This window comes from Neurospora hispaniola, assembly GCF_033458365.1.
Source record: "Neurospora hispaniola strain FGSC 10403 chromosome Unknown B0T23scaffold_1, whole genome shotgun sequence".
NCBI classification, from domain to species: domain Eukaryota; kingdom Fungi; phylum Ascomycota; class Sordariomycetes; order Sordariales; family Sordariaceae; genus Neurospora; species Neurospora hispaniola.
Window position 1 is genome coordinate 2275820 of NW_026944406.1, and position 12774 is coordinate 2288593.

Consider the following 12774-nt stretch of genomic DNA (forward strand, 5'->3'; position numbering starts at 1 on the left):
AGTTACTAGTGTATTAGTATGGGGGCACGCTTCTTGAATACTGTTTCCAGAAATCTCTCAAGATAAAGTCAGTCACCTGTGTCTTGGGTTTTATTTCTCTTACATGTCATTGCATGAAGCCTCTTTGAATGTCGAGGGTGAAAAAGTTGTAAAGTTTTGAGAAGCATTACTGACTTGGCCCTACCAGCAACGAGGTTTTTCTTTTGTCAGCAAAGCATCAATGAATTCGCCTGGTATATCCTCTCCGGCTAACATGGGCACCCATGAATTCAACCTCCTCCACCCGTCACAGCGCCTTTTTCCTTTCCTCCACCTCCCTCCTAGCAACCCTCTGCTCCTCCCACTTCTCCCACCCAGCCTGCGGCAGATCCTCCTCAACAACCAGGTCCCTGACCCGAAACCACCTAACAACGGGGAAATCCAAGATCTGCCCCAGCAAGCCCGACTGCCGCACCACGTGCGTGACGACAAACCATGCAACCGCACATAGCGTTCCCGCCCCGCAGCCCACCAGCACCTGCTTCTCCGTGTGATACCCCAGGTAGGTGCGGCTCCACGCCACAGCGCCCGCGAGCACCAGCGCCCCCAGGCTGGCGACGAAGCGGTGGGCGAAGGACCAGGGCTCGTGGGCATAGCGCTCGAGGTCGGTGGCGCTGTCGGTTAGGGTCTTGAACAGCGACCCGTTCCCGCTTCCATTTTTTGTAGTCTTCACGTTCGTAACCTGCTTCTTCTTTTCCCTCTGCTTCTGTTTCTGTTGTTGTTGCTGCTCCCTCGGTGTATGCCTCGCCAACAAAAACAGTCCCAACGCCACTGCCCAAAACGACACAAACTGCGCATGGCTGCTGGGCATCCCGTAACCCTTTCCTCCCGTCGAATGTATCCTGGCCGGTCGTTCCTCTTTGATCAGGCGCTTGAGCGCAAAGTTGGCGGCCTCGCAGGCGAGCTGGCCGGCGAACATGAGTATCACTTCGGCTTCGCGGGTGGACCAGATCAAGGTCGCGTAGACGACACAGAGCGCTTGCGGGACGAGGGCGAGCCAGGCGCAGAGGAGGGAGATGGGGTCGTCTGGGTTCTATAAGTTTGGACAGAGAGGGGTTAGTAAACCGTAGTGTAGGGGGAACTGGGCGCGATAGAGGTGAGAAAACTTGAAACGTACGTAGTATACATGGGTCAGGGACAGTGAGGCGAGAGGTGTCACGTTGTCGGCCATGACTGCGATCTAGGAGGGTACCGTAGGTTACGCACAGAGAGTGCGTCTTGGGTGGTCAAGTAGGTGAGTTATAGGGAGGTTAAAAATTGCATTTGAGTAAGGGAGTAAAACCTTGCGGTATCTCAACTTGGATATAGGACCAAAGTATATACAAGTGACAGCCGAGGCCGAAAAGGTGGTGACGGCTTCAATTCTGGAAGATCCATCGATGTGTTGTTGTTGTCCGAAAGCTGGCGGAAGATGCAATACCACTACGTAGAGGAGTAACACCTGCCCGGCCAATCGGGGGCTTTCGAAGCGGAGCCAGCCCGTTGGAGATGGCGTTGTTCTGGGCTATTGCGGCAGCAAATGGCAGTTAAGACACGACCCTGTCGACCTACCATTTTAGGCCTGTGCGCTATCAGGTAGCGCTGTCCGTTGATTTGTCAAGACAACACGGCATCGGCAGGCGAGTCATCTTCGGGGACGGGGACCCGATGGCGGCGAATCTCCGTCACTCGACAGTCAACGACCATCAACCTCAAAATTGCTCTCGCATTCGCGGGGCACCGACAGTGGAAAATAAGATATCAACACTACGGATTCGCCTCCCTTGGCTCAAAATCTCAACCGTACCTACGGAACATCCACGTGGACACTGGTGTACGATTATCGAACATGAAGGGCTTTCCCACCTGCTTCTGACAAATCTACATTTTCCCTTCTCGTCTCTTTTTAGCTCTTTCTCTTGGCATTCCATCTCACCAAAATCCGGACTTGGACTCTCTCACTCCAACTATCTAAAGAGACCTTGAACTCCTACAACCTCATCCATAATTCACCAATCATCATTAAGAGCAAACTTTACTGCATGGCTTTTCCGCTCCGTTCCGCATACCGAACCTCTCTTTTCTCTCAGATCTGCTACAAGTCGTCCAGGTAGCAGCACGGGTGGGCCACATCAACCAACCAAAACACCAAAAGATCTATCCCCAAGTCTTGGCACCACATCGCGTATCGATCGATGGCCTCTTTCAACTACGATGACTCCGACAGCCCCCGCGATACTGAGCTCAGCTCCCTTATAGCGATTTACCCTGAGATCCAGCATCCTCGATCAGACGACCCTTACGCCATCGCCATCGATATCCCCGTCAACCCCTCCAAGCCAGTTCTCGTCTACTTTCCCGCTGCTGCGGATTCAAACCCGGACCCGAGGGCTCAAGGAACCCTTCAGCAGAACGGAGCCAGCCACATCAATGGATCTGCGAGCGGAGGTCCTTCGAATGGTACGGATCGTGTGGGGGGAGCAGGCTCGGCTGAAGGCGCCGGCGCTGGAGCTGGGGCTCTTGATCGTCACGAGGTAGCACACTTGCCTCCTGTTCATCTGGAAATCATCTTCGGGCCCGACTACCCTGCCGAGAAACCGCCGGTCATTACCATCTCTGCGGATCCCCCATGGCTTTCGAAGGATACCATCAAGCGACTCGAGGATGATGGACCGCGGCTGTGGGAAGAAATGGGTCGTGATATGGTTGGGTTCACGTACATCGACCATATCCAGCAGGCAGCCGAGAACGTCTTTGAGCTTGTGGACGAGAAGGGAACCCTGGAGGTTGACCCACAGCATAGGATAGCTATTATGGATTATGATATCCGGGCGCGTCGGGCGGCGTTTGAGAAGGAAACGTTCAACTGCATGGTGTGCTTAGGTATGTGCAAATCTGCCACCTTGAGTCAACAAAAAGTTTACTAACACGCAATACAGATCCCAAGAAAGGCTCTGTCTGTCACAAGATGATCGATTGTGGGCATGTTTTCTGCGTAGAGTGTCTGCAAGACTACTACAACAACGCCATCAAAGAAGGCGATCTCGCCTCTGTCCGCTGTCTAGCCCCCAACTGCACCAAGGAGCGCGAACAAGCAGCCGCCTCGTCTTCAGGGAACAAGAAGCGGAAGAAGCCCAAGACGTACATCAGCCCGAGCGAACTTCTACAAATCCCGCTTGACCCCGAGACCGTGAAGCGTTACGTCACTCTCAAGTACAAAACCGAGCTTGAGTCCGACAAAAACACGATCTACTGTCCGCGCCAATGGTGTAACGGAGCCGCCCGGTCCAAGAAGCACAAGAAGCCGCAAGGACTAGAGCTGAACGAACACGATGAGGACGAGGAAGAAGAGGAGGAAACCAACGGTGTTTCTAAGCCCTACAACGCGACCGACCTCCTGGCCATCTGCGAAGACTGCAACTTTGCCTTCTGCTCCCGCTGCCATCAGTCCTGGCATGGCGAGTTTGTCCGGTGCCAGGCACCCCGAAAGAACGAAGAGCTCACAGCCGAGGAAATCGCTTCACTCGAATACATGAAGTTGCACACCACCCCCTGCCCGACATGTGCGGCACCTGCCCAGAAGACGCACGGCTGCAACCACATGATCTGCTACCGGTGCCAGACGCACTTCTGCTACCTCTGCTCGGCATGGCTAGATCCAGGTAATCCCTATCAACACTTCAACGAGATGCCCGGCGGCAGGATTACCGGGTGTTACCAGCGCTTGTGGGAGTTGGAACAAGGTGATGGCGATGATGTCGGCTTAGGATTCGAAGGCGGTGCCGGTGCTGCTCCCCCAGGTGCTGGCCGTGCTGGTCCCGCAGCAGCAGCAGCAGCAGCCGACGCACCCGAAGCGCCTCCAGGGTTTGAGGGCCTACCGGAGCAACGGCTTGTGGAGCTGCTGATGGCGGACATGGAGGAGAGCGACGATGAGGAGGACGATCTTGGGGGCCCGCCTCCCTTTGGTGATAGAGAGCTTGATAGGCAACTTGCCCAACGTATCGAAGCGGAAGCGCAGAACGGTGCAGGAAGAGGTGTCGGTGAAGTCGCGATTGCGCGCGAAGGACCGCTCGTCCTAAGGATAGACGGAGGCAGGGGAGGTGGAGGTCGCAATCAGCCGGCAGCAGGTCGTGGCCGTGGAGGTGGTGCTGCTGCCGCCCCCAATGGTCCTGCCGCAGGTGGTGGACGTGGAGGACGAGGTCGGGGAGACAATGCCCGAGGAGGACAAGGGGCAGGGGGAGCAAATATTCGGGGACAACATCAGAATCGAGGAGGTGCCCCGAACAACCGGCACAATAACCGTAACAACCACCCGAACCACAACGGTGTCGGTGCCGGTGCGGCCAGAGGAGGACGAAATGGTGGTGGTGGTGTAGGAGGTGCGGTCAGGGGTAATGTGGGAGGTAGGGCGAGGCCCAATCCTAACGGTCCAAGAATGGACTTTGATAATCCCGATAATGTACAGGTCAACGTGCCTGACGGCATACGACTCGATCCGCAGCAGGAGGCGTGGATTAGGCAGTTTGTGCACCTGGCGCTGGAAGATCAGGAGGACCTGCTTTTCGATGATGATGACTGGTAGGTAGTCAGTCACCGTCACTCGGCGGCCGAAAGGAAACATTTGTACGAGGTTCATGATAAGCATCAACTACAGTTTGTACAGCGGAGTTGAACACAGTGGTGTTTCGTTGGCTTTCATCAGCGGCATATGGGTACAACGGAAAATGATAGAAGATGGATTAGCTACCCATTCTTTGTATATACCCTGACCCCAACAGAAGTTTATGAGAAATTAAAATGAAAAGCGCACATATGTAGTAGTATTACCAAATTCATCGTCACCATCCGATGTATGCGCTTTTTTACTTGGACTTCGTTTCAATACTTGTGTGATCGAAACTCATCAGCCGTATGTATACAACCCTTTCGAGAAGAGAGACGCTTCCCTCTTCAATATCCCCAATTCTATTTGCGTACACCTACCATTCTGACGCTTTCTCATCTTTCCGTTGTTGCTCCACAAAACCTCACTCGCTGTATATTTCCCGAACCGAAGCTGGAAAAAGTCGGGTCGTGTTACATGACTATTTACATCTCATGGCCTTGTGTCCTTACATACCCTTCTATTTTTTTTTCCCACCAATTTCATCTCTCAGTACCGACCTTATGGGTGTGAGGAATCTACACTTCTACGTTTAATGTACCCATAGCGACTGTTGGTCTTATTTTAGGAGCTGGTCTTCATGATCCTCGTGGTAGTTGTTGCAGTCAGCTTTTGTCAGTAGGTACCTCTAGGAACATCAGCGTGCCGCTACTATTCGACTTGGGCGGAGAGGATAACCGCCTGCCACACAAGGCAGTCCAAGCCTGAAGACAGAGATTGGATGATAGTCCAAACTGTGAAAGCGATCTACCAGCTCAAGTGAGCGATTCGTCATGCTTGCTGTCATACCTGTGTTCCCTCCTCTCTTTCTTTTTTCCGGTAATGGAAGTGGCAGACGTCATCACTCCCTTTTTCATCCAGAATAATACATGTATCTGAACTCCAGCTGTTGTTAGACTTGCAGCATTGGTGATTTTGACCGCGGATACCTCAATAATGAGTGTTCCTATTTTCCTGGTACTATCGTCTTTCGTCCATATAAAAACCTTTTTGATGGACGACCATGAACGTGCCAATCTATCTTTATTGGCTCTCCAACACAACAACGCAGAACATGTCAGTCACTGGTGGAATAAAGAAGCAGGTCAAAAAAAAAAAAAAAAAAAAAAAAAAAAAAAAAAAAAGAAAAGAAAAGAAAACCATTAAAGTCCACTACCAACATCAACATTCCACACGAGCGCGAGCGCGACCAACGCCAACGCGACGCTGTGGTTCTAAGTTTGATTTGAATGGCTTCCCAGCCGCCAGCCTTTTCTGCACGATAGTTTGGTTCAAAAGAGATGGCTAAACATCGGGTTCTATACATAGCACATCTGTGTGTCGTCTAACTTGTGTCGGCCTGTATAACTGACTAATCTGCTTTTTGCTGTCTATCTTGAATGGGAGTTACATACCATGTCTGCCGTTAGTATCAATCTTCCCCGTCTCTTCCATGCATCTACATATGAGTATATGAACTTTCACCTCCCTCCCCCCGAGTCGCAGGCTAAGGGATAAAAAAGCAGTGTGATAGACGTACATAAAGAAGCACACATGATATCAATGGCATACATGAACTGACATGACATTAACATTACACATGCCATCACGCAGGAGAAGTCCGGAAGCGAGGCGCGAGGCGAGGCGAGGCGAGGCGAGGCATACCAAACGAAAGGGTAAGTGGAAGAGAAGGGAAGTTACGCTTGCTTTTTCAATTTCGGGATTTGATGGTGGGTAAGTACGAATAAGCAAATGGCCTTGCGAGGAAGGCGGGGGATGAAGAGGAAGCAGAGGTAAGCGCGGCGTGGGTAGATATTGGTTGTGATTTTTTACATGGAGTGTTACCAGATGTACAGATAGCTCCAGAACTTACATACTTGAAGAAAGTGTATGATATTTCCTTCTAGTCACTTCTTTCTTTTTTTTTTTTTTTTTTGCTTGATCATTCATGTACGTACGTTGAAACCGTTTCTGCAATCATCTTGGTGGTTGTAGTTGTCGTGGCCGCCTACCTGGTGGTATCACCTACCTACCGGCTTACCTCTCTGAGTCTGGACGGACTTTCTTGCTCCCGGTCTTCTTAATGTACACCAGCAACTAAATAGAATATGAACTAGGTAGTAGTCACCTAGCCGAGACCCTCGCCAAGAGAGGAGATACTTCTAAGAAAGGCAGGAGCTTATAACTACCGCGATGAACGCCTGCTGTGACCTCTATCGGCAACTTACTTCCACTTTCGTGTTCAACAATCCGCGTTGGTAGTAGTAGTAATAGTTGTTAATCCCATATCATTTCCGAGGAGGGACAACCACTTGAGTCGAGGCCTTGGGTAGGTAGAGGTAGTCAAACGTGCCCCGTTCACGTTGTAACTCAACTGACTGACAGTCGCTTTGTCTTGCAAGAACGACACAACTGTTGCCGTGACAGTGCCGTAGAGACGGATCATGACATGACACACGTATGTACATACCGTCTCATCCCGTCCGAATTGCACGTTGTTGCACCCAGCCAGTGTATGATTGCGGGTGCGGATGGATAACCTGCCAATTCGCAACGCTGCGGCTTGCGGGCTGTTCCCATCCATCGTAACGAAGAGAGAACAGGAGCAACCCTAGCAATGCTTGCTGCCATGTTTTGCTCTGCCATTAGTCCCCTAGCTAAGCTTCGTTCCATGGTTGAACGGGCTGGTTGACTGGCTGACTGTCGTAACTGTGACAGAAGTCGAGGGGATGGTAGAGGCGAGGAAGAGCGAGGAGACGCGGAGTGTCCTGATTGTGCGTGTGACATCCCCATATCCACTCACGAGTCATACTCCTTCTCAGACTCGCCTCGCAGCCAGAAACGATGGGTGATGTTTGGTGTATTGCAACCACCCTCCTTCTCCTCTCAGCCTCCCCCCCTTTCGCCATGTCTCCATCCATCCATCCATCCACCCAAAGTCCCCATACAACCATCCATCACCACCCACCATCCGATCCGACCCCTCTCCCACCCAAAGCCGTCGCCCATCCTTGCCTTTCCTGTCATGCCGCCTGCAGTCGTAGAGGTTCCCCGAGTCCTTGTTGGAGTCCGTGTGCGTACATACTACCCTCTCTTGTTCTGTTTTTGGTCCCTGTAACCATCCTCATGCATTTTCCTCCGGTACATAGCAAGGGACGCTTGTGCGGTACAAGCGAGCTGGTCCCTTGGGTCTCGATCATCACTAGCCAGGTTAAAAAGTAACCTTGAGAGAGAGAAAGGGGAAATGATCATGCCGATACAAGCCAGACCAGAAGCAGGAACGGTGACGCCCTCCCCCCACACAAAACCCAGTTTCTACCTAGTTTCCCTGTCTGTCTGTCTTTCTTTTTTTGGAGTTCCCACCGTGACATCCAGGTTGCTCGGACGATTCACGCTTCAACCCCCCACTGAGCTAGCATCTCGTCACAAAGGCTTGATGCGACAAGAAGGGGGCTTGTCACCGGCAGAACAACCCCTGACAAGACCGGTTCCGTTTGATTCTCGGCGATGGTGGTTACATCGATAGTGTGTACCCCATCAAGCTTCTGGAGATGAGCAGTGTCAAGGGCAGTTATGTCGACAGACCGCCCGAAAGAACTGGGGCCGGTGTGCTTGTGTGTGTGTTCTCGGTCTCTGAACACGCCAGGATGGCGAACAAGACCATATTCTTGCCCTGCTGCGCATAAGGATATCTCACCGCACACCGTTGTTGTGAGGCCATTCCATTTCGGCTTTCCGAGAGCTTTGTCCAAAGGAGAAAGGGAAGGGGGGGGGGGGGGGGGGGTGTCCGCCCCGTCGAGGGTGTCATTCCGTTTCAAGCAAAAGGGAAAATCAGAATGGAGAGAATGGTAGGGTGGTATCCAAATGGATACTATGGTTTGAAAGGTCAGCCAGAAGGGATGACCGTGCTTGGCTCTTCAACGCTGACAGACGCCAGGGGCTGTTACTGTGTAGAGTCGTCGCATTTCGGTAGCTGCTTTCCGCAAGCGCAATTCGAGAACCCAGAGGATGGCCCCGGAACCCTGCTGCTAGCGGGGATGGGACGATCGGAAAACGGTCGCAACTTCACCGCTAACGCTAGTGTGTCTCCGTACCCATCACGCTATAGCCCAGTATAAGCCCCTAAAACCCCTTCATACTCGGCAGCTGAAGACTTTTGCCGAGAATGGAAAAAGACCAAAGACAACGAACAAAGTACACAGAACTCTCTAGAACTCGGCTGAGAAGCGGCAAGCAGTTAAACGTTAGCCATGCTGGGCTCAGGAATGAAACATGATCAAAGGGACTGAAGCTAAGCCGGGTGGTCATGGAGCTGCTAGTCGCTCCCTATCATGAAGTTGACCAAAGCTTTTGGTCCGAGATCCGAGAGTTGAAACTTCGCGGAAACGGTGAAACAGCTTGGCTAGACATCACAGAACTATTGGGTCGACGGACGGAGTTGGACCGTACGCACGGTGATTGATATGCACGTGAAATGACTACTATCCACCCAAAGCCAGTCAGGCGATGACCAGAGAAAGAGTACACACAGGCTATGTTTTTGGGAAACTCCTGCCGATGTCGTGACAGGAACACCAGCATGCCGACAGCCCGCAGAACACAGTATGTAAATTTTGCAGCAACCTGTCACAGCAAGGACAAGGGCTCGACTATGGTCGTAGTAAAGGCCTTGGCTGCTGGTTTGGGGGAGCTGGGGAAAGGGAAATGAGAAGCGGAGAGGTTAGGATATTGGACCGGAGAGCCAGCCACAAAGCCACTTGCCAGTGTAGAGAAAGCAGAGGGCGGACGTTGGTTGGAAGCCAGGAGGCAGCGTTGCACTTGCACCCGTCCTTGACAATTGAGAATGTCAAGATCGATGATCCCACGTTGTTGTAGATCTGAAAGGTAGTAGTTATCCCCGGCACTGGCCAGTACGACATGGAAGTGTAGCAACTGCAAGAGCCCAACGCCGGCGATGGGACAGAAAGGTCGAGCGAATCCTTATCCTCACTTTGACACCCTATAAACTCGAACCTGTTGAATGTCAGACCGGAGTAGAGCCATTGAAGAAGCGAATGAATGCTTGAAGAATCAGGAAGTGGGTACGGTTGACACGAGCCATTGCCTATGCGTCGAAGCTCCGTCGTTGTCGTTTGTCAATGATTTCGGGTCCCATGTCGTTACACTTTCAGATGACGTTTCCGAATTCCCAGGCAGTACAATGTTGGGCTCGAGGAAACACTCAAGGCAGCAGGGGCAGTTCGTCTGTCCTCAGCTCACTTCTGAGTGGGTCAATGACCCATCCGAAAGGGCCAGGCGCCGGAACAACGGCAACAGAGACGACAACGACACATCATGCACTTGTATCCTACTTTGCAGTATTTGCTGCTATCTCAACCCTTGAAGCTCACTTGATCTAGGGAGGGAGCTTACTTTTCGAAAGGAGCCATTGGCTGAGTGAGGCTCAGATCTGGTTTTCTCCATACTTGGCCTCTGCTGATGGCCGAATGCCATGGAGTGTCCTCATGGACCGAAAACCTGAAGAACGAAATCAGTCAAAAGCGGAAGGTGAGTCGAGATTCGAGGGCGCCACACCTTGTTCTGTTCGCTTCGCACTTTCATTGGCTGGTAAAAGTATCGCGTCGCTGAATCGGCCCTTCCAGGCTAAAGTCGGGTGGCTTTGGAGTCAACTCCATGTAATTTCGGGACCCATCTTATACGGGCTGCGGGCGCCGGAGAGGCCCCAGATTCGCTGGGATGAGGTGACGTCCCGCAATGGAAGAGAGCACCAACATTGTAGTCGTAGGTCTACACTGTTCAATGTTCTTGAGTGACAGGAAGCTCACCTAGCCATGCTCGATTTGCTGAGCTAGCTCTATTGAAAGCTGTCGTTGTAATTGTCCAATTCGACAGAAACAGCTAAGCACGTGGAAGCCTGACGGATTTCAGACAATGTTCCAGCAAGCGAGCGCAGCGCCGCCGAAAATCGGTTCGTCTTCCAATCAGTCGTCTTGCTTGAGCGTCAAGTGTTTTGATGCAGAAAGTTGTTTTGGGGGGCCAAGAGCGAAAAACAAGAAGCTTGCGTGGGCCGTGATGTGCAGTACATGGGGAGTATGTACTCGAAGCTGGCTGATGTCGAGGTGGCCGTTGCACTGCCAAACAGCGATTTCGAATCAGCCCAGCAGGGCACTACAGTATACAGTGACAGCTTGGAATGTTCTTTCCGCTTTCCAGAACTCTTTCCCTTGTGCCAAGGAGAAACATCACTGCATGGTTTTGAAACCGAGGGCTACAAAGTCGATATGATCCAACGCCTTTCAACCCACAACCTGGCAATGTCATGTCCGGCCGCGGACATGCATCTTTTTCATGTGAGTAATCATGTGTGTTACAACACCAATAATGTCTGTGTGGGCGCCTGCAATGCTGAATTTGGGAAAAGGTCGTTGTATTACCCGTGATTGCCGTGGTAAAATGTTGTGGAGGGGCGGGAGAGCACAACTCTAGAGCACGTCTAGCTTGCTGGCTCACCAGGGCGGCAGATGGCTCACTGGCTCATAGATTTACAGATGTGGTTATCGTCGCCTAGCGTTCCAGTCTCCCTTGGAATTTCTCCGGACCTTGCCTGTCTGAGCCCATCGTGGGTGCCCTAAAGCAGGTATGTAGTCGTAGGATAAGATATGTGGTGTGTAGGAACATAACCTCTACAAAAACACCTCAGTCTGCTACTTCCGAGGTTGGGCCTTGGGGGGTAGATGTACCAACATATGCCCACTGATATCATAAGCCCAGTTTTGTTTGTTTTGGTGATTTGCAAACCTCCTGCGAGGGCCACCGGTATGAATTGTTGTGCAAGACTTGCGAATAAGTAGCCCAACACTGCCTGTACTGAAGTCGGGAATTGTACTTCTTTCTCGAGCCAAAGGTTACTACACTAATGGGACCTTCCGTTGAAGAAGCCCAGAGCTAGATCTGACGAATCACAATTTGAACAGTAGTATGCAGGTGGGCGAAGAAGTCCAAATACATAGGGGGATAAAATACCGCGGTACAAGAAATCTTGGGACCCCTCTCAGGGTCACGCCGTCAGATTATCGTGCTGCATCGCGGTTTGAATGATCCAGCAAAGATGAAGAGGGTCGTTGCGCTTTGGCCCATTCCTCCCCCCCCCCACCCCTCCCGGCGATGAACGACGAGGTAGCGGAAAATAGCGGCAGGAAAGACTTTTCGATTGAGCCGTGGTTCCACGGTGGGTACAGCGATCTTCATCTGAATGGAGCCTTCTGCTCGGAGAGGGCTGCTGAAATGGGTCTAGGCCAATTGATCCTTGCCGAGAGGTTTGCAGTAAACCATCTCCCAACCGCAGGATGATGGCAGTGACTGGCATTTGATGGGTTTTGCGACGTGATGTTTTCTTAGAATATCCCTCGACCCAACAGAAATAGGCAGCCTACAAGGGGTCCATGTTCTATATGGCTTGTTTTAAGGTATCTGTGTTTGTTAGACCGAGTAATGTTCGCGGCTCAAGTTGGATCAACTCAAATTTGAGGTAAGCGATGGGACGCATACATAGGACAAGATAAGGTGTCTATGTATCGTCTCAATCTCGCACTTGGTGGTGATGTACGGTAAGCATACTGTATACAGCAAGACGGAAGAAAAAGCGTGGCTCCTCGTTGGTTTCCTGAAAGTGGATCCCGGGGAGCTTCTGGCTGGGAAGAGGATTTTCGTTTGCCCTCCTTGGACCGTTTAACTGTCTCCATCTTCCGGAGCCCTTCGTCCATCCAGCAGGCAGCAAAGGGTATCAATGCAAGAACATCGACTTTTTGGTGGGCCAATGTTTCGGCACCCCACACGGAGCCAAGAGAGGGGGTCCGGTGTCAGTGTTATACATAGTAAACCACTGATGATGCGAGAACGCAATACCTCGACAAGTTACACCGAGCAAGTCTACTATGGTATGAGCAGGGCGTGGCATCCTATGGTGTACATACATAGATATCTCCGTAGGTCTCCTCCACAGCGTGGCCTTGGAGTAACAGTAGCACGATCTTTGCCGAGGAATGTATCCCATGGACGCGGTTTGTGATATCGCTGTCGGGTGAGCATTGCAATTTGGGTGGTGACACCAAACG

The 12774-nt window shown here is 51.7% G+C and overlaps 5 protein-coding genes across 5 annotated transcripts; 3 read left to right on the top strand and 2 right to left on the bottom strand.

The window, feature by feature from the left end:
- Nucleotides 1–37: 37 nt before the first annotated feature.
- On the bottom strand, nucleotides 38–1303 carry B0T23DRAFT_12422 (phosphatidic acid phosphatase type 2/haloperoxidase). Its single transcript, XM_062832084.1, has 2 exons — nucleotides 1157–1303; nucleotides 38–1072 (listed from the first exon to the last, which is right to left on the bottom strand). The coding sequence occupies exons 1-2, from the start codon at nucleotides 1208–1210 to the stop codon at nucleotides 287–289; spliced, it is 840 nt and encodes a 279-aa protein (XP_062696876.1). The 5' UTR covers nucleotides 1211–1303; the 3' UTR covers nucleotides 38–286.
- A 410-nt stretch (nucleotides 1304–1713) lies between these two features.
- On the top strand, nucleotides 1714–4938 carry B0T23DRAFT_369504 (RWD domain-containing protein). Its single transcript, XM_062836519.1, has 2 exons — nucleotides 1714–2901; nucleotides 2958–4938. The coding sequence occupies exons 1-2, from the start codon at nucleotides 2214–2216 to the stop codon at nucleotides 4598–4600; spliced, it is 2331 nt and encodes a 776-aa protein (XP_062696877.1). The 5' UTR covers nucleotides 1714–2213; the 3' UTR covers nucleotides 4601–4938.
- Nucleotides 4939–6902: 1964 nt separating this feature from the next.
- On the bottom strand, nucleotides 6903–7244 carry B0T23DRAFT_307013 (uncharacterized protein; the record flags this gene model as incomplete). Its single annotated transcript, XM_062834407.1, has 1 exon — nucleotides 6903–7244. One exon carries the CDS (start codon nucleotides 7242–7244, stop codon nucleotides 6903–6905), a length of 342 nt encoding a protein of 113 aa, XP_062696878.1.
- Nucleotides 7245–8787: 1543 nt separating this feature from the next.
- B0T23DRAFT_409320 (uncharacterized protein) lies at nucleotides 8788–10578 on the top strand (the record flags this gene model as incomplete). Its single annotated transcript, XM_062839366.1, has 5 exons — nucleotides 8788–9084; nucleotides 9536–9585; nucleotides 9853–10017; nucleotides 10303–10441; nucleotides 10553–10578. Exons 1-5 carry the CDS (start codon nucleotides 8967–8969, stop codon nucleotides 10576–10578), a joined length of 498 nt encoding a protein of 165 aa, XP_062696879.1. The 5' UTR covers nucleotides 8788–8966.
- A 1241-nt stretch (nucleotides 10579–11819) lies between these two features.
- On the top strand, nucleotides 11820–12066 carry B0T23DRAFT_369512 (uncharacterized protein). The gene has a single exon (XM_062836520.1). The coding sequence runs from the start codon at nucleotides 11825–11827 to the stop codon at nucleotides 12008–12010; it is 186 nt and encodes a 61-aa protein (XP_062696880.1). The 5' UTR covers nucleotides 11820–11824; the 3' UTR covers nucleotides 12011–12066.
- The last annotated feature ends 708 nt before the right edge of the window (nucleotides 12067–12774 follow it).

Excerpts from the sequence above, each read along its gene's own strand:
- B0T23DRAFT_12422 (XM_062832084.1), bottom strand. The coding sequence starts at position 1,210 with ATGGCCGACAACGTGACACCTCTCGCCTCACTGTCCCTGACCCATGTA. Across the intron at positions 1,073-1,156 it reads CCCTGACCCATGTATACTAC|AACCCAGACGACCCCATCTC; the intron begins GTACGTTTCAAG and ends CCAAACTTATAG.
- B0T23DRAFT_369504 (XM_062836519.1), top strand. The coding sequence starts at position 2,214 with ATGGCCTCTTTCAACTACGATGACTCCGACAGCCCCCGCGATACTGAG. Across the intron at positions 2,902-2,957 it reads CAACTGCATGGTGTGCTTAG|ATCCCAAGAAAGGCTCTGTC; the intron begins GTATGTGCAAAT and ends CACGCAATACAG.
- B0T23DRAFT_369512 (XM_062836520.1), top strand. The coding sequence starts at position 11,825 with ATGAACGACGAGGTAGCGGAAAATAGCGGCAGGAAAGACTTTTCGATT.